The sequence below is a fragment of the Dama dama genome, chromosome 33, assembly GCF_033118175.1.
Source record: "Dama dama isolate Ldn47 chromosome 33, ASM3311817v1, whole genome shotgun sequence".
Lineage (NCBI taxonomy): Eukaryota > Metazoa > Chordata > Mammalia > Artiodactyla > Cervidae > Dama > Dama dama.
This window is the reverse complement of record NC_083713.1, coordinates 18,415,451-18,436,437: the sequence shown is the minus strand read 5'-3', so window position 1 is coordinate 18,436,437 and position 20,987 is coordinate 18,415,451. Positions and strand designations below refer to the sequence as shown.

At 43.7% G+C, this 20,987-nt stretch overlaps 1 protein-coding gene across 1 annotated transcript; it reads right to left on the bottom strand.

Annotated features, from left to right (window-relative positions):
• Positions 1 to 12,214: 12,214 nt before the first annotated feature.
• On the bottom strand, positions 12,215 to 16,187 carry NEUROD1 (neuronal differentiation 1). Its single transcript, XM_061135727.1, has 2 exons — positions 16,084 to 16,187; positions 12,215 to 14,557 (listed from the first exon to the last, which is right to left on the bottom strand). Exon 2 carries the CDS (start codon positions 14,544 to 14,546, stop codon positions 13,476 to 13,478), a length of 1,071 nt encoding a protein of 356 aa, XP_060991710.1. The 5' UTR covers positions 14,547 to 14,557; positions 16,084 to 16,187; the 3' UTR covers positions 12,215 to 13,475.
• Between the last annotated feature and the right edge of the window lie 4,800 nt (positions 16,188 to 20,987).

Below are 20,987 nucleotides of genomic sequence, written 5' to 3'. Positions count from 1 at the left end.
TGGAAAAGGAACCCTCCTACACTGTTGAAGGGAATGTAAACTGGTGCAGCCATTATGAAGAACACTATGAAGGTTCCTTAAAAACTAAAAATAGAGTTGACATATGATCCTGCAATCACACTCCTGGGCATATATCCAGGAAGGGCAAAAACTAATTTGAAAACATACATGCACCCCAATGACCTAAAAATAGCAACAGAAGCATTAGATGAATGTCTAAAAATAGACATGGAAGCAACCTAAATGTTCATGGACAGATGAATGGATAAAGAAGATGTGGCATATATACAGAATGGAATATTATTCAGCCTTAAAAAAGAGTGAAATAATGCCATTTGTAGCAGCAATGATGAACCTACAGATTATCATACTAAGTAAAGTCAGGTAGAGAAAGAAATATTATAGTATAGCACTTATGTATATAATCTAAAAAGAATAATATGAATGAACTTATTACAAAACAGAAACAGACTCACAGACATAGAAAACAAACTTATGGTTACCAGGAGGAAAGGGGAAGGGATAAATGAGGAATATGAATATGGGATTAATAGCTACATCAGTCCAGTTCAGTTGCTCACTCGTGTCTGACTCTTTTTGACCCCATGGACTGCAGCAAGCCAGGCTTCCCTGTCCATCACCAACTCCCAGAGCTTGCTTAAACTCATGTCCATCGAGCGGGTGATGCCGTCCAACCATTTCATCTTCTGTCGTCCCCTTCTCCTCCTGCCTTCAATCTTTCCCAGCATCAGGGTCTTTTCAAATGAGTCAGTTCTTTGCATCAGGTGGTCAAAGTATTGGAGTTTCAGGTTCAGTATCAGTCCTTCCAGTGAATATTCAGGGCTGATTTCCTTTAGGATGGACTGGTTGGATCTCCTTGCAGTCTAAGGGACTCTCTAGAGTCTTCTCCAACACCACAGTTCAAAAGCATCAATTTTTGGCACTCAGCTTTCTTTATAGTCCAACCCTCACACCCATACATGACTACTGGAAAAACCATAGCTTTGAGTATGCTGACCTTTGTCAGCAAAGTAATGTCTCTGTTTTTGAATATGCTGTCTAGGTTTTTCATAGCTTTTCTTCCAAGGAGTCTCTTAATTTTATGACTGCAGTCACCATCTGCAGTGATTTTGGAGCCCAAGAAAATAAAGTCTGTCACTCTTTCCATTGCTTCCCCATCTATTTGCCATGAAGTGATGGGACTGGATGCCATTAGTTTTTTGAATGTTGAGTTTTAAGCCAGCTTAAAACTCCTCTTTCACTTTCATCAAGAGGCTCTTCAGTTCCTCTTCACTTTCCTACTATGTATAAAATAGATAAACAACAAACATTCATTGTATAGCACAGGGACCTATATTCAATATCTTATAATAACCTATAATGGAATCTGAAAAAGATTACCGTACACCTGAAACTACCACAATGTAACAAATTAACTACTGTCAATTAAAAAACAACAACAAAAAAGAAATCAGTGGCTTTTCAACTTTCTTTTTTGCTATGCCCAGGTATCAACAAGGACTTCACTGGTGGCTCCAAGACAGCTGCATCATTTTATCTCCCCAAAATGCAGAAGTGGCAAGGGCAGTTTCTATTTGTTCAGTCCTATTTCTATTAGGGAAGAAAATGTTTTCCAAAATCCCACCCAATAAATTTCCTCTCAAAATCATTGACTAGAACTGGACAATATTCCCATGCTGTAGCTTCCGGAGAGACTGAAGGAAGTGTTTACGGCCTAGAAGAAGCTCTGGATGGCTATTGGCTTGGCAACTAACAGTGTCATATCTTCTTTTTTCTTCTAGACACCTATGCCTAATAGGACAACCCACCCCACACCACTTACTGACTTAAAGCAATGATTATTTTTTCTTGTGACTGAGTTGGCTGCTAGGCAGGCCTGCTGCTCCATGGAGTACCCCCTGGATGCACCTGTATTTCACGGGAAGTTCAGCTGAGGCTGAAACACCACGATGGCTTCAGTCACCTTTCTGACATCTCAGCCGAGACAGCTGGAAGGGCCGGAGCCTTCCTGGACCTAACCCTTTTCATTTGGTTTCTTGTCATTCAGTCATGTTGCCTGAGCTTTCTGAAATGAGGCTGTATCCCAAAAGAGCAAAACCAGAAGCTTCCAAGTCTTTTAAGGCCTAGACCTGGACTGACATAGCATCACTTTTGCCACTTGCTGTCCATCAAAGGTAGTCATTAAGAGAAAGGGAAATAGAGCATACTGTTTAATGGCAGTTATATTTAAAAGAGCATGTATATTGGGGCAGAAATCACCTTAGCAGACAGCCCAACACAGTCATCCCTCTGGCCACCGTGGTTAACACCCCTTCTGTATGTAAAATGCACTCACTCCCTTTCAAGACCCCTCAAAATCTCACTTTATTACAAAATCAGAGGCAAAGTCCAGGATCTCATAGATGAGGTTCTTTGGGTCTGCTTCTCTTGTTCTGGGAACCTGGAAACTGAAAGTATGTTATCTTCCCATACATGTCAATATACAATGATGAGACAGGCAGAGGATAACTACAATAGATGCTCGAAAAGGGGGAAAAATCCAGAAAGCAAATCACAGTCTCTGGTCCACAGCAATTCTGAATTCCAAAGCATCTGCCTCCAATGTGGGAGACCTGGGTTTGATCCCTGGGGTCGGGAAGATCCCCTGGAGAAGGAAATGGAAACCCACTCCAGTATTCTTGCCTGGAGAATCCCATGGACAGAGGAGCCTGGTAGGCTACAGTCCACAGGGTCACAAAGAGTCGGACATGACTGAGCGACTTCACTTTCACCTTCATGGGTCATTAGTTCCCAACACTCTGAGAAAGAGAACATTCCTTATCTTGCATCCAGTACTGCTCCCTAGGAGTGGTCCCCTAATAAATAGTTACCCTAATGAATAGCTCTTAGCTCCAGCCTCTGGGCTTTTGGTTCTGCCCTCCCTACTTTTCAACAAAAAAATGGCCCATGGTAACAGTTCAGTAGTTTTTCAGCCTTTTACTATCCATTAAAATTTGGAGGTCCAGAGGCTGCTTTTAATTTTGAACTCTTTCTGTCTCTCTTAGTCCAAGTGGATAGAACTGCTTTAGTTATACTTTGACACAAACTCTTTTATGCAAAAAAAAGAAAATACTTGTGAAGTTTATGTGGTTCATATATATATTAGGTCATATTATACAAAAGCCATTCCCAGAAATCTCTTCAAGATCGGCCCCTCTGTACTTTGGACACCAATCCAGGGGATTAGGGTACACTACTTAATGTCCTTAGAAGTACTTTTGTCCAAGTAAACTGTCTTCTAGCTACAGGCTTGATTGCAGCTTGACCTGAGAGCATGTTTAACTGCAAGCAGCCTACATTCTATCTTTGCTTTGAGGACATTCTTTGCTTTGGATTTTTTTTTTTTTTTTAGCCAGAGTATCTGCCCTGCACCTTCTTTAATTCCTCTAAATTACACTGACTTATTTACTCCCTTGTAAAACCTTAAAAGAAGCCAATTGGTACTTACAATATTCTGCCAAAAATCTCCTTAGCCATATCCACAAATTCACCTGGTGTTCTTCCTACTTCCAAGCCATTACAGAAGTGTCGGGGCCATCTTTGCCCATCTACCCAATGGATTCACTCTTTGCTCTCCTGGGCTCCACGGTACATAATGTCAACTTCTCCCTAACAGCACCTCCACCTCTTTTATCCAAAGGCATGAAAACCTGCAACTATCCTCTGTTTCCACTCTGAAGTATGGTCTCTTGAGAGATTTCCCCTGAAGCATGTGGGTTAAGGCTAGCTCAAACTACTACGGTATTATAGACCTCAAACTGTGCTTGGCTCTAAGCCTTGCTATGCTATGATTGACCACTGTTCATGGAGCTCATTCTCTTTACTCCTGGAGAAGCTGCTCTAAACCTTTAGTTTTCTCATTCAACTCCCTCTCACTTAGCATGTAATCATGCCTCCATCTTCACATGAAAGAACCTGGTAAGAATAAAACTCCCATACTCTCTAATGCTAAGTCCTGGATTTCTCTTTCTCTACCCTGACTTGTCTCTAGAAAAGGTATCTCTGTTGCCAAAAGAATTGTTTGTGTTCCAGACCTTCTTCCCTCCAGTCTGCCTAGCAACTTCCTCCATCAGACACACCCACATCTCACATCTTAATCAATTTCCTCTTTACTATATACAGTTTTCTCCATCTTTATGTATAAAAAAGACCAAGCAACAACAAAATCACAGTCCCTTTTGTATCAAGCAGTTCTCCCTATGTGACAGAAAACCCAATTCAAACTGGTTTAAAAAAATAAATAAATAAAATCTAATTAGAGAGGTGGGGATAGATTATGAAGAGAACTGATCCAGTGGCTCAAATCATACACTGCAAAAACCAGTTCCTCTGCTCTTCTTTCCTCTGCCTTCTATAATGTATCATTCTCTGCTCCATATTTGTCCATCTACACCACTCTCCTCTTCCAAACAGCCAAACGGCTGCTGCACGCCAGACCTCTAATCCAAATACCACATTTGTCAGAAGAGGAGCGCGTATCTCCATTGCTACTCCCCACATAAACTGGGGAGGTTTCTCTTTTCCAGTCACAGTAAACTTGTCTTGCATGTCATGTTACCTTAAGAAGTTAACATCTTTATCAGTCAGCAGAAGCACAGTTGCAACGTGGTTTGAAAGAATTTGGAGGCTTAAGATAATGAAGGTGTATTTCTTACTCATGTCCGCATGAGGGTGAGCAGGAAACTGAAACAAGAATTAAGCATAAGAGACACAAGTACCAACAGTTCAAACATAAAAAACGTTAAAAACAAGATAGGGTCCCAGATCTATGTAAACTAAAACTTCTGATTAATTGAATACCCTCAGAAGAAACAATCACTAACTGGTATTTTGAGAAATCAAACAGTCAGATAACAAGATGTATTGTCCTATACAACTAAGGTTGGCATCTTAGTTGCTGGGTTTTAAGTTCCCCAAAACAGTCATGGCCCAAGGCCCTATATAACCTAGAAGAGAGAGAGCTTTTAGAATTCATGGTACTTACATTCACTTGGACCACAGTCATTTTCTTTAATTATGTAATTTTACAGGTCATAAAATTGTGTGTTGAATGCATATCGATGAACCCAAGGAAAATGCTATGTTTGTTTTTTCAGAGGTCTATTTCTTAGTATACATACTGCCCTGCCTAGAGAATAAATATAGCATTTTTCACATGAAGAATCAATAAGTTTATAGTCTAGTCTATACTTTTTATGCATTCTACAATAAGGCTTTTAGACAAAAATCCCTCTTAGTTTATTGGATGTGTCTGTTCACACTTCACTAAATCTGGATGTCAGCTTACATTAATTCAAACGAATAAAAACCAATAAAACTTTTACATAATTCAGATGCTTATTAAATAGCTACTATTTGTCAGCTTGTTTAAATATCAAACCTGGTACTAACTAAAATATGCCGGTAGTTATATATTATGTCATTAAAACTTCATGGTAAAATTTTATAAGATTTTAAATGAATTCTTCTATATTTATGTATAGTTAACATATCAATTCATTGTAGACTTATGTATTAGTTTCATAGAAGCACCATAGCAAATGATTATAAACTGGGGTGGCCTGAAACAACAGAAATGTATCGTGCACACTTCTGGAGACCAGAAGTCCCAAATCAAGGTGTCTGCAGGCTTGGTTCCTTCATGGAGTCTCAGAGGGGAAATCTGTTCCGTGCCTTTATCATAGATTCTGGTGGTTGCTGGCAATTCTAACAATTCTCCCTTGGCATAGGGACCTGTCACTCTAATCTCTGCCTACATCTCTGTTCTCCCCTTATGTTGTCTGCACGTTCTGTCTCTCCTCACAAGGACAACAGTCCCCTTCTTATAAGGATTACTCTAATCTAGTATGACCTCATCTTAACTACATCTTAAGATGTATTATTTGAACCCTATTCCAGGTAGGATCACATTATGAGGTTTTGGCTGGGCATGAATTTTGGGGAATGGAGGGAGGGCATTACTGAACTCAATACAGCATATATTTCTTTCCTTAATATATTTTTAAGTAAGATAAATGCATTTTTAGTTAATTAAAAATGAAATCTTGAGGAACAAAATATCTCTTTATTTAACATTTCTAATAATCTCGTCAGTCAAATAAACATTAAGAGTTTCTTTATCCAAAAATCATATGTTGGGATTTCAAAATATCTAAATAAGTAGGCTTGCCTGCATTAACTAAGGAATTCTTTCAGTAAAAATAATTTAAGTAAATATCCATACTTAGATTCTAGTTGTATCTTGTGTGCATTTTGCTACTGTTGATTGTATATTTAATCATTTGCTGAAAATTATTAAGTTATCTAGCAATGGCAAGTGAGATTATCCCAAGTCTCCTTTTAGAATTCTAGTATATTTTCCACTCAGTTCTTGGATATGAACATTTCTTGGCCCCATACTTGCAACATATTACAGATTATAAATTTATAATTTCCTGCCATGAGTAGACAAGGACTGCAATCATTAGTGTCACTGCTGCTGCTGGGTCACTACAGTCGTGTCTGACTCTGCGTGACCCCATAGGCGGCAGCCCACCAGGCTCCCGCGTCCCTGGGATTCTCCAGGCAAGAACACTGGCGTGGGCTGCCATTTCCTTCTCCAATGCGTGAAAGTGAAAAGTGAAAGTGAAGTCCTTTCTCAGTCGTGCCCGACTCTTAGCGACCCCATGGACTGCAGCCCACCAGGCTCCTCCGTCCATGGGATTTTCCAGGCAAGAGGACTGGAGTGGGGCGCCATCACCTTCGCCGTAGCGACACTAGCAGTAAGGAATTCACCGTTTTTTCATTCATGGCCTTTCCCTTTCATGGACGTCATAACCAATATCATCTGGAGAAAACACTAAAGAAATCTTATTGATGTGCTAAGTTTATACAATAAACATTTTGAAGTAGATATTATAGTTTAGATAATTCAGCAATATTTATCTCAATCAATAGAGCATTCTGTTTATGATTAAAGAACGCTAGTTATTCTTCAGTTTTCAGTGATTTTATACTAAATCACCTTCCAAGAATACTGATTCTTCCATTTTTTCTGCTTCCTAAACAGCTCTCCTAATAATTCACGTGTAGTATTAATGGGACCACCCAATGTTGTTGAAAATAATAACTCTATGTTTTCCCTTAATTGTGTTGTATTGACAAGGAAAATCATATTCCTCCTAAACTTACGGCGTTTCTAATCTATTTGATACATTAGAGAAAGATGAATTTAACCAACAACTGTTGTCACCATAAAGCACTCCTTTTCATTGTGGATTTCTACTTCTGTCCCATCATCTGCCTCTGTGTAGCTTATTTTTAATTTGTCAAAAGCTACTCAGCTTCTCAAACTCACTGTCGGAGTACATATTCATGATGGATTAGATCCTGATCTGCTGTAATCTAAACTCTTCAGTGATGATAAGGAAGTTTGGGGCAATTTTACATAACACAAGTAATAAATCAAGAACTATTGCTGAAAGAATGGTGAACAGAAAGGGGGAAAGTAGCATGCTTTCGAGTTCTTAACGTTTTCAAACAAACAAAAAAAAAAAAATGGCATGATCTGGACAGAGCTTGTAACATTTTAGGTCTCCTTTTATTCCGATCCAAATTATATTTAACCAATCAATATCAATAAGAAGAAAAGATTCCTGGTAATTCATGATCACTAATGCTCAGAAGGGGCGGGGTGGGGGGAATTTGGTGCCATGGTGTCATAGAAAATTAATTTCAATTGTTCTCTCTTTGTAGAATTAATGCTTATAACTTTCACTGGGATGAGAATCATCTGGAGCACTCTCCATTCTCAACTGACTTAATTTGTAGCATAGTGGTTAAGGTTTTGGCATCAGATTAGTATAACTTGACTTGTTCATATTTATTGAGGACCTGTGGGTCTTCTAAGCACCAGAGAAACAGCAGCAAACAAATCAGATAGGGTTCATTTTCTTGTGAAGCCCACATTCTACTGAGAGAGGTAGATAATTTAAAAATAAGCAAGATAACATCAGATGGATAAATGCTCTGAAAAACAGGAGGGGCCACATAGTAGTCATTTTAATGAAGTTGAAAACAATGATTTTGGTTTGGTTGGCTGCTACTTTAAATGGGAACCAGGAAGAACTTGAGGAAAGTTGCTTCTGAGTTAGAACCTGAAGGAAGGAAGGAAATCAGTAATGAAATATCTACATATCCCAGCTTCTCAACATTTCTCCATCTGTGAAATAAGATACAGGGCTACTCTGATGATGAAATATGGGAATGAATGAAAAACACTTAGCACTTACCTAATAAGTGTGGGAAACCTTTCTTGTGACTGCGGGTCATTCCTTATGACGTCAAAGCACAAAGCAGAGTTAGCTTTTAGTCTTATTAACAGTAAAGTCAGTCACCAACTTAGGCCTTCCCAGATGGCTTCAGTGGTCAAGAATCCACCTGCCAATGCAGGAGATGCAGGTTTGTTCCCTGGGTTGGGAAGCCCTGGAGAAGGAAATGGCAACCCAATCCCATATTCTTGCCTGGGAAATCCATAGATAGAGGAGCCTAGTGGGCTACAGTCCATGGGATTGCAAAAGAGTTGGACTCGACTTGGCGACTAAACAACAAAGTTACCAAGTTACCTCAAGAATGAGAGATTAAATTTACTCTCATCTCTAGATGTCATTTCACAATCCAGCCCCTCTAGATTACTCCATACCTGGGGATTCATAAAGATGGTTACTGTCACTATCCACCTATCTCTAAGTTAGCTGGGCAATTAGCACAATACTGTTGAGATAGCCAAATCACATTTAATGTATCTGAAGATTTAGCCCTGGATTAACATGATACTCTGCATTTTAAGATATTTGAAGATTAGCAACTTGAACAGAAGTCCCCAGAGGCTGCTGCCGTGTCTTGTTGATGCCACTGGTTTGGTTACACAGCTAATTCCATCAGAGCCATTGAACCAAATGTTCGTGTGTGTGAAGAGAGTCCATGAGTCAACTGCCAGCACAGAATTCTTCCTGACATAGGAAGGCAGATGATCTCAACTTTTGAGTGCATACAGTGCAGATTTCTAGTTGAATGGTTCTTGACAATGGTGTCCTCTGAAACATAATGCCTGGCCAGGAGCCAGTGATTATGCCACCATACAAATCACTATGCATCTGATGCCAGAACGCCTCTGTGCATGGTAACAACAAGAGTTCTCAGTCCTGGTGTTCCACAAGATGTTGCATTGGCTCTTTTATTCTTTATCAGATCCCGGAATTAAAGATTTTATTTAGATGGCTTTCAGGAAATAAGTAATGGTGGTAGAAAAGGAAAAGAGGAGATTTTAATGTAGTTTAAGAAATAGCTCTATTATGTGATTCCCATTAGGATGAAATCAGCCTATGTTTTGAAACCTAGTTTTATTAATTGTTTAATAGATATTTTCACTTTAAATCTCTTGTTTAATTATAGAAGTAAAACAGCTTGGTTCAAACTGTTAGCTAATGATCCATGTATCATTTTAGTAATTGCTAGCTTCTTTCAGAAATGCATTAATTTTGTAAGAATTATAGACTTTCAAATGTGAAAACAGTTTTTTTAAGATTAATAAATTATAAGGCTTATGATTCACTTTAATATTATTTTCTATAACATATTATAAACCTAAACTTAGTAGAACATTCCTAAGATATGTCTCTATTTTAATTTATATTTTATTGTCTTTTTAAGAGTAAAAGTAGATAGATCATACTGTATTTGTCATTGATGATGTAAATGAAATCAAAGTTATGCAGTGTTCTAAGTCAAAAGGAATTCTGTTAAAATATTTACTTAAAATATTTCACCTCCAACTATGGAATAGTCCACTGATTTTAAACACCACCTTATTCTGGAAATAACTCATCAGAGCATTTTCACATTAAATAAGTAGATCTAAACATCTTATTTGATGGGAATAGTAATTATTCAAGATGAGGGAACACCCAGAACCCTAAATACTACTGGTAAGCACACATATATATCAACACTAAAAGAAATGTTTTCCCCAATGAAGCTATAGTCGCCAATGTTTCTTCTTTTTGGTCTCTTTTCACTTAGTAAAACATTTTCTTTTCTAGATATAGGCATTGGCCAATTATGAAAACTTTAAGAGTCTCTTTTAAATATGCCTAGCAATTCCAAAAGAAAAGAAAAAGATAACTGAAAGGGTTTCTTGTGGTTTGAAAATGCCTTCCAAATATTCATTAAACATTTAAGTGAGTAAATTTGTAGAATATGTTTCTGACATTGGCACTGGTTCTGGGGTATTTCTCTGATCAGATGGAAGTACTATGTATATGCAGAGCGCATTCAGTTCATTCATGCATAAACAATATCATTTTCATAAATTAAAACCTCCCCTGCAGAAGGAACATCTGTGCCTGCCTTTGAATAAAAGATGGTGGCATGTGAGTTACTCCTTGACTGACTGAAAGAATCTCTAAGCTTAGAACGAAGTTATACATATAAAATCGCGGGGGGGGAGGGGAGCAATATCAAACCTAATTTGGAGTCTTCATTCCTACCTTACAAAAAACAATCCACAGATTTCGATGCTTGCTGTTTTAAAAGCGGAAATTCTTAAAACAGCATCCTCTTATTTCTTCTGTTCATTACAGCAACAGTTTTTAGTTTGCATGAAGAAGTCTAATTTTCATTATAGGTGAAACTGTGCTGCTGAATAGATCACATAAGATCTGAATGTTCACTTCACGGTCTCCTAGGCTGGAAGGCTGGCAGTGTTCAGATATCATCTCAGTATTGTGTCTCTTAAAGAAAGAACAGTGAAAGCAATCTTGGATATAGGAAGCAACAGCTTGATTCCAAAATAACAACTCTGTTTCACTTGGAATGAGATGATTGCATTTTGGATAAAGTTGGGACTAACTTAAAAGTATTTCTGCCATGTGATGAAGGCTGATGGAAAACATGCTAAAATGATATATTTTAAATTGCACTCAAACAATTTTTTCATGTTGAAATATTCCTTACTGCTACTGTCACAGCTTGACGTAGCCCTGTTGGCAATGTTATTAGTATGGCTAATTGTTCCTGTCCATTAGATTACTCACATTTTTCTGGAGCATCGTGCTAAATGAGGTCAGCTTTCTGGAACCCCTAAATCACCAATGAGAACGGGATTAAAGGAACAAGCTTGGGAAGGGAGGTAGTCATCCAAGGTGGCATCCGAACCAGAGGAAGAACAATGGAGTCACTAATGACAGTAATCAGAGCACCACAGTAGAGCCAGGGCACAAGTGCCAACATGCTGTTCCCTAGAAACTGCTCCTGTCAGTTAGCACATCCAGAGGGGGAGAAATGCCTAACTTTTCTAGTGGCCTTACCAACGGGCAGAATCATCTCTAAGTTTTTTTCAGTGAGTTCCATTTATGAAACAGGAGAAGAGTACACCAAAGGGGGTGAGGAAACAATTAGACCATCCAAAAACATATCACAGTACAAATAGTATGTTCTTGAGTACAAGTAGTTCATTACTACTTTTTCCTGAAGAATTACTGAAATCATCACAATTACATAGCAAGGATAAAATGCCACTTCTTGAATTCTTTAATCAATTCATTTCTCCCATATTCTAAAGGTATATCATTTTCTCTCCAGGATAGGACTATTTTGCAGTAGAGAATGTTTCAGTTCAGGTACAGACAGCAAAGGACTAAGAAAAAAGTAAAAAAAAAAAAAATTAGTATGTTCTTAGATATGTAGATAAACTAAGCTAGGATAATTGTTTGGGTCTTGCTTGTTAAGAATTAACTAAATCCCCTTGAAAAAAAAACAGAAGAAAAGACAAACTCATATAAAGGGATGGAAACCAAAACCAAAAATACAACTGTTGGTCTCTTCACAAATCTTACCCAACCCCAGCCTCATAGTCCAAGTAATGAAATATCAGTTAGGTTCATTCCTTAACTACAAAGAGTTGGTGACTCCCTAAGCAAGATAAACAGACTAGAGAGTTTGTGTTAAACTAAACTTTTTAACTTTTTTTCTGCAAATAGAACTTAGTATTTTTTTAACTCAGCAAGTTAAGCAATTGTTCTCCTTAGGAATTATTTATATTTTACAAAAAAATCACTTTAAGAAGAAATGCAACAATTGTTCAGATTTTTCAATACTATTTTATTGCAACTGGATGAGTGTTTTCTAAGTTGTGCATTACACCATAATATACAGAATTACAAACAAGATTACAGTACATATTGGTTCCAGGGTTACCAGTATCACATCTCAAACAGCACTTATTCTGGACTGCATTTTACATGCAATAGCTATTGTTCTAATTATGAATTAAATGGTTTGAATTTATTTAAGCTACTGTACTAATTGACTACAATAGGTACAAAATCCCAACATTAACAACCTGATTAGATTTAGGCTCAGATTCATTACATGAATATATGACAAACCACCAGTTGTGTGACTATGTATAAAATCATGCATTTATATTTTCTGGAAACATCAATAGCTTCAGATTCTCTGTAAAATCATGGGATGCAAAGGAGTAAAAGACTAAAAAGAAACAGTGCAAATTGTATGTGATAGTCAAGCAGCTTTTGATTTAAAGAAGGGTATGTTGGCATCTGTTTATAATATGTATATACAAGCTTGTGCAAGTACTGAATTGATATGTTTTGATAGAGAATACACCTCTTGTTTTTATTCATTCTCTTAAGAATTATGGATCTGGTTTTCATTTTAAGGAGAGAGAACAACTTTAAAGTGAAATGAACTGCTCAAATTGTGCAATTTTCTTTAACAATTAGAGAAGAAAGAAGTGCTAAGGCAACACAACAACTTTCTAAGCACTTTTCTGCTGGTTTAAATTAGTTAAATTATTTTGTATAAATTAGATATAATTTCTACTTTTCTGATATGTATAAAAATTGATGAAGCTGCATGGTTTTAAAATAGGAAATCCACATTATAAAAAGTCATTAAAAATTCTGTACAAAATCACAACAAAATAATTCAGCATGGGAAAGGTAACAAGTAGTAAAATGCTGGTTGAAAAATATATATTTATATATATTTTAATTGGCCCATTATTAGTTTAAAAATTGCATAGATCCTAATTATTGCTTGTGATTTTGTTATCCCGATCAGATAATTAATATGATCTGAATACAGCTGCACCAAATTTGTGGTGCATTTTTTTTAACTTTACTGTATTATTTTTTAAAATAGAAGAGCTATAGAAAATAATACATAAAGTGAACAGGAACTTTGATCCCCTGTTTCTACCAAAGGCAGTAACGACAATAAATACATATATCACTTGAAGCTTGGAGTATTTGCACTTTGCAGCAGTAATACTCAAAGGGCTGCCTTTTGTAAACACGACAGTCACTGTAAGCACAGTGGGTTCGTTTCCCAGCGACGGTGAAACTGACGCGCCTCTAATCGTGAAAGATGGCATTGAGCTGGGCACTCATGACTCGCTCATGATGCGAATGGCTATCGAAGGACATAATATTGTCTATAGGGATCTCACAGCGAGGGGCAGCGGCGCCCGAGAAGACTGATCCGTGGCTTTGGGCCCCTGCCAGGGTCGCCGCAGGATAGTGCATGGTAAAGGCATAATTTTTCTCAAACTCGGCGGACGGTTCGTGTTTGAAAGAGAAGTTGCCATTGATGCTGAGCGGCGGGCTGAGGGGTCCGTCAAAGGAAGGGCTGGTGCAATCAGTCAGAGGGCTCTCAAAGAAAGGTTCCAGCGCGGCGCTGTAGGCGTGAGGCGGCGGCTTGACGTGGAAGACATGGGAGCTGTCCATGGTGCCGTAGGGCGGGCTGGGCAGCCCCGGAGACTGGTAGGAATAGGGATGCACAGGGAAAGAGGCGCTGGCGGTCGGCAGGTGCGCCGGCATGTCCTGGTTCTGCTCAGGCAGAAAAGTTCGAGGATTGAGCTGCAGGCAGCCGGCAACCAGGTTGGTGGTGGGCTGGGATAAACCCTTGCAGAGGGTCTGTACAAAGGAGACCAGGTCAGGGCTTTTCCCTGAACGCAAGATCTCCGACAGAGCCCAGATGTAGTTTTTGGCCAAGCGCAGTGTCTCGATTTTGGACAGCTTCTGTGTCTTGGAGTAGCAGGGCACCACCTTGCGCAGGTTGTCCAGCGCTGCGTTCAGCCCGTGCATGCGGTTCCGCTCCCGGGCGTTGGCTTTCATGCGTCTCAGCTTAAAACGCTCGAGGCGCGCCTTCGTCATCTTTTTCTTCTTGGGGCCGCGTCTCTTAGGCTTTTGATCATCGTCCTCCTCCTCCTCTTCTTCCTCCTCTTCCAGGTCCTCATCTTCCTCCTCCTCCTCTCCCCCGTTCCGCAGTGAGTCCTCTTCCGCGTTCATGGCTTCCAGGTCATCCTCCTTTTTGTCCGTCTCGTGCTCCTCGTCCTGAGAACTAAGACACTCATCTGTCCAGCTTGGAGGACCCTGGGGCTGAGGCTCTCCCATCAGCCCACTCTCGCTGTACGATTTGGTCATGTTTAGGTTTCCTACATTCAACAGGGGAGAGGGGAAAACAGAAAAGGAGAAAAACGCTACATTCAAAAACTACATAGGCCTCCAGCTCTCGGGAACCCTAGAGAAATGCATGTGAAAAGAATTACCAGCTGATTACAAAATGAATGCCCCCGAGGAAAAGTTAAATGCAGTTCTATAGTGGCCTGTGTGTGCCCCGCTGGTACGTAGGAGACAGGACAGGGCTGCGAATAGGAGCCAGATTAGGTGTCATAAGTACACTTCTGGAGTATGTGTCCTTGTGATTGTGTGTATTTATGGTGATTATCCCGTAGGATAATGTGTGTGAAAATGAGTGTGTATTTCGGCGACTTCATGTTTATTTGCATGAGCTCAAAGTCACAACTCCACTAAAAAAGACGAGTTTGAAAATTGCAATTATGTTTCCATCTCGGTTCTGGCCTCCCCGCACTGGGCGATTAAAGTTGAAGATCCCTTACGTAATTTACTAACGCTGGCAGTGATATTTAAGAAGATTATACGGAGTGGAGATTGAAAAGGAAATGTATGGTGGAAAAGAAGTATTTTCCACAAAATCATTTCACCATTAACGAAACATTTGGTAACAAAAGTGGGCGGGGGGTGTCCCTCCCATCCTCGCCTTTCTTTTCTCACCTCCCACCCCGCTGACCCTCTGCTGAATTTCCGCCTTGTATAAAAGCGCTTGCTACCGGGCCAGAACCCGGGCTGCTCCGCGCGCCGGGGATCAGGTGCGAAAGGCTCCTCTCTAATAAACAGCCCATTGAATGGGCCGCCCGCTCTTTATTGGGGCTTTTCAAAGTTCGCCTCAAACCTCCGTTTAAAAGATTGAGTAATTATAATGGTCAGAGAATGGCAATAGCGAACTTGCTGCTTCTAATAAGGAAAATAAAAAGTCTTTAGTTAGACAACTGAATTAGTGGCTGCTGGGGACTTGGCCGACTCTGGGACAGTAACAGGTAGCAGGAGTGGGTCCCTCTCTCTTTCTCCACATTTTATCCCCTCTCAACTAAACTACCTCTCAACCCGGTTTATTTTCTAGGGTGTGTATATTCAAAGTATCAACACCCCTTTCATTCACTGAAAAAATAATTTGCTACTCCCAATGTGCATAAAATACATGTCCACAAAATAAATCTTGGTAACGTGGGCTTTTTATCGCCTTTATTGATAGAAGTGAAATACTGAAGTAGTTAGCAGCTTTCAGAACTTTGAAATCACCACTAGGAAATAACCATAGCGTTATAGGGCATTACATTTTAAGAAAATCTAAAGACGTTCGTATACTTTCCCCCCCTCCAAAAAACAATACAAACAAAAAAGTAAAACATTTTTTAAAATTATTATGCCTGCAGCGGATATTTGAGTGATGCGACTCAAACTGTGTGCATATCCGCCTTGCAATTATGAAAAGGAATGCCTGTCTCAACGCATAAACGCGCTCACAGACGCACACAGACAGAAGATGTAGGTACATCTTCAATTGCTTTTATTCCCAATAAAAATTAAAGGATTTAATTACCTGCAGTTGTTAGTAAGTCCTGAGCAGTGATGGTCTCATAACCCTGGGGCCTCTGGGCGCCGTGCCTTCTGCGTGGGGAGAATTCCTCGTGTCCCGGCCGCGCGGGCGCTCAGGTTATATAGCCGAGTTGGTGATGCTGAGCGCGGGCGGGGCCAGGAGCCCAGCGGGCGAGCAGGTTCCAGCGCCGCGCGCCTGCGCACGCGCCGGGGTTCCGCGCTCCCTTCCCTTCCGCCCTGCTCCTCCCGCCCCCGCCCCTTCAGCCTTGCTCCTCTCCCACCCGCAGCCGACTCCAGCTCGCCTCTCCCCCATCCCTACCCCCGCCCCATCCTCTTCCTCCCCGGCATGCGCCATATGGTCCTCCCAGTCCAGCCAAGAGCCGGGAACCACGTGACCTGCCCATTTGTATGCCGCGGAGCGCTCCATTCCGGCCCCTTTGTGGCCAGAAGAAAGTGGCCCATCTGTCGCCAGTTAGAGACTCCGCGGACCTGTTTTTACCCGCAGGAGAGATTAACCCTTTCAGGAGGCAGAAGGGAGAAGGGGCGCGCGGTGGGGGGAGAGACGGGGAGAAGGAGTTGGAGAGAAGAGAGCGGGAAAGCGAACACCGACTGGCTTTAGATCAGAGTGAGTGGCCCGCGCTGGGCCGGTAAGTGGGGCAAAGGTGAAAAGCAGAAGCGGAGACTCCTCTGGACTCCTCGCCCAGGCTCTGGTTTCCTGGGCACTCCCTGCCCTCTCTAAGGTGTCAATCTCTTGGTTTCTCCCTCTTAGTAGACGCTTTGTTCGTTGGCACCAAAGGGTGGCTTCTCCCAGTCTCCACCAGCCCCTCAAGCAACATATATTCTGTATTAAAACAGCTTCATCTCTAAACGCAGCTGTGAGGCTAGTCCCTAGCCTCCTTAACTGGATCGCCCACGCCCAGCCCCAACAGTAGACAAAATTTGGTACTGGTCACTCTACTTCACCATCCGTGCAACCCGGCCCTCGTGACGCTCGCCTGCTCTTGACCCTGGAGACTCCTCACTCTGTCCGTATACCCTTCTTGCCTGTAGCCCTTGTCCTTAGATCGCGCCAGTCCTTGGCTTAGTGGCCTCCGGAGCTCTCTTGCATGAAAACTAGAGGACTTCTCTGACGCTGAGATTCTGCCGTTTAACCAAGGTCATTGGATGGACGTAAAGTGGGCCCTCACCCTGGTTCCCTGCCACAGGCTGCCTTGTCCCCCTTAGTCCCTACTTTCAGGCTTGTAAATAGGAACTTAGTTGAGACAAGCCTTCTCAAAGGGAGGATGCAAAGGGCCTATTCTAAAGGGGTCTTTTTCACTCCTCTTCCTAGAAAGGGCATTAGTACAACTCTGGGGAGGGCTGATGGCTACTTTTCCAGACCTTAAAGACTGATGTGACCCTCTACCTTGCAAGTCAAGCAAAACCCACAGAGCTTCCTAATTCTAAAGGACCCATATTTGTGTTTAAATGATGATTCTTTTTTCACCCGTTTCCACCAAGGTATGTTTCAGAATTATATATATATATATAAGTTGGCTGTATCTCTTCCCTGTCCACTCTTTCTCCATCAGACTCTTCTCTAACCCTCCATTAACTAACCCCTTATCCCCTCTCAGACCCGCGTCCTCTTACAATGAATGCTGTGAACTTGAATTGCTTATTTAAAGGCAATTGCTCTAGAAGCCCCTTGAGTTTGCAAACAGTGTCAGGGCTGCGAGGCTGGGGTTGGGTGCATCTGGGAACCGGAGGGGGGATGCGGTGGGGAGGGGCAGAGGGTCCTAACTTTATCGCTGGTGTCTAGAAGGCTGCCATGCAGTCTTCCTGGTCCAGTGCACATCTGAAAGAGGAATAAAGGGATGGGAGATCCCATTGCCCAAAGCGTAGCATGAACCATGCTGAGCTTCCAGGGCAAAACTGTAGAGTTTTGGCTTTTGCCTTCACTCGTAAGTGTACCAGGATCGCAGAAGAGTACAGAAGAATTCACCCAGGAGCCTAGTCTTGGTATTTACCCTGTACAGTCTTTATCTTAAGTGATGGGTTAAAACTTGAGGGCCATCTGAGTAACAGCCTGCAGGGCCGGTCCCCAACTTGGAGGTCCCAGGACACGCGCAGGTGGACCAAGTGTTGCCATTCTCCCAGCAGCTGCCCCGACAGCCTAGCGCACCGTGCCCGCGGGGGTTGTGCCCTGGCACTCACTTCTCAGTCTTAGGGGAGCTTCAGAGGGGGTGCTGGGGGTTGAGAGGGAAGGGGGCTTCAGCTACCCCGAAGGCCTGCGGATGGCCTAGGGGATCCCCCACCCAGAAGCGGCAACTTCCTCAGTTTGGGACACCCTGTGGAGTACAAGAGAGTCTTGGTGGGGCCAGCTGTTCCTGGGCGGGCAAGGAAGGGAAATGTGGATATCTGTCGCCAGCCGAGAGACTCCGGCGCGGGAATTAACTAGACTCCTTCCCTCCTTCTCCTCTTGAAAAATTCACCCTTAATCCCGCTCTCAGTGAGCCTCCGGGCGCCCTGGGCCGACCCGCCTGCGCGCGGGGAACGTCTACCCACGGCGCGCCCCGCGGTGGAGATTGCCCACTCCCCTTACCCCGACTCCGTCCCCCTACCCTCTCATCCCCATCCCCGCCCCGGGAGACTGCGGGCCAGTAGTCAGATCTGGAAGGGGAGAGGCCTGGATTGAGTTTCCTTTTGTTGGGAGGGGAAGCGGGGAGAGAAACTGGGGCCAGAGGACAGTGGCAGCCGCCACGCTCAGAGAGGATGGACTGCCCGCGTGGCTGGCTCAGTACCGTGGAAGAGTCGCGGCCCCGTCCTGCCTCCGTATTTTCTTCTCCCTCCTTTGGACTTTCTTTCGACGGTTGCACACTGTCCCCCTCCCGAGTCTCTCAGTCCTCTCCCTGTCCCTCTGTCCCCACAGCCCGTCGGCGGTAGACCTTCCAGCTCCCGTCCCCACTGGGCGCCGCAGGCCGCCGAGCGGCACGCGAACCGCACGCGCGGGCAACAAAAGCCGCTTTCATGACTCACTGCCCTCGAGCAATGCCCCGAATCTGTCGGCCCCCACCCCCAGCCCCGGGCGCCCGCTGGGAGCGCGCGGCGCGGCCCGGGCGGTCCCGGCCGTTACAGCGGCTGCCAGAGCGCCGGCGGGAAGGGGAGCGCGAGGCGGCGAGGGGAGTGTGGCCGGGCGGGGAGGCTGGGGCGCGGGAGGCGTGTGGCGCCGCGTGCGGAGCTGCGGGGGGAGAGGCGGGGATGGAGGCGGAGGCCGGGACTTAGGGGCTGGGAAGCGTGTCGCTGGCGGGGGATGGGGGCGGTGCGGCGCATTCACAGGGCTGAGATAAAGAGCTGGGGCCGGGCTGGCGTCCCCGGCGGTGACCTGTTTCTCGGGGAAACAGATGCTCGCTCTAGCGAAGGAAGGCCTGCGTTCAATGAAAGTATTACGTACGACCCGGGCGGTCCCACCGACCTCCCGCGGCGCCCGCGCCCTCTCCCCACGCCTCCCAGGAGAGGGGTGTGCCGGCCAGGGCACGTTCGAGGCGCGGGAGGTGCTGAGTGGCGAGCCAGACTGTAGGGTGCAGGGTCCGCTGGAGGGCCGAGAGCTGCGGGCCCCTGTTAGGGCCCGTGGCCCAGAAGCCCTTGGGGGGGGGGCGTGGGGGTTCCGCCCAGATCGCGGGCTCAGCGCGGGGTTTGCGCCTTCGCCTCCAGGGAGCCACTGTGCGCCCAGATCCTGGCCAGAGGCTGGAGCTGCCCGGGCTCGACAGGCGGGCGGCGGGGGAGAGCCGGGAGCAAGAGAGTAGCTATTAAAATGCCTCGCCGTCGCCCCGAGCGCAAAACCCGTCCTCCCCAAATCTCCTGGGCTTGCGGCATAATCTTAATTAAGATAATTGATTCATATTGCACCTGCGAGAACGGGGGGAAAAATTGATTCCAACCCCCAACCCCACAAATCGCTTAGAGCTATTGGATGGAGCTCGACGCGGCTGTGATTTGGGGAGTGATTTAGCATCAGGCTTCCCCCAACTCGGGCCGCCTGGGCTCTTTTATTTATTATTTACGAGCTCCTAATCCCTCCGGGGCGTGGGCAGCTCCCCTCATGGCGCCTACAGACCCCGAGGGACTTCATCTTTGATTCCCAGGCAGGAGGGAGGGGCTTTCTTTAAACCATCCTTCCAACACCATATCACCAACGCAAAATCAACTCAGCTCCAAGTACTGGCTGGAGCGGGTTACTGACACAATTGCTCAAGGCCTGCTGTGTCAGATGAGCTATGTGTGTGCCTGTGTGCGTGTGCTGAAGTGTACAAGTGTATGTGACTGAGTGTACAAAAGCATATGTGTGAATGTGCATATGAGCCTATGTGATTGTTAATATCTGTGTGATTTGTCAGTGTGAATGTGTTTTAAGTTATGTGAGTGTACATGTGGGGGGGGGTGAGTGTGCACGAGTGTGTGTGTTAGTGGGTGCTCCTGCTCTCAGGTGAGGACCACAAACAGAGGACTCACACCCGTTTCAGCTGGATTGGGAAACAGCATGCTGTCTAAAGGGGACCACCACGGGCTGGATAACCGACAAACGGCGGGTTATCTGCCAACCTTTGCCTTAACAGAGAGCAACAGGCCAACGCCAAGTCCCCGGTAGTTGGTGTTGCTGCTTGAGTGGACAGCAGAGACACGCCGATGGCACTTGAGCTTCTCTTGAACAATGCTGCTGCAGGGGTTTGGGGGCGATCTGACAAGTTCCCAAAACCAGGACAAGCCTGGCAAGCCTGGTTTAGAGCCCCAGGCAGCTTGTAGGAAAAGTGGCTTCCTCAGGGTATCAGCACCGTGGACAATTCCTCCTTCTGAAACTCAAAAGTATTAAGGTTCAGCAAAACGACTTCCCTTCCAGTGGCTTTCGCTTTTTCCTGTTTGCTTTCTTTC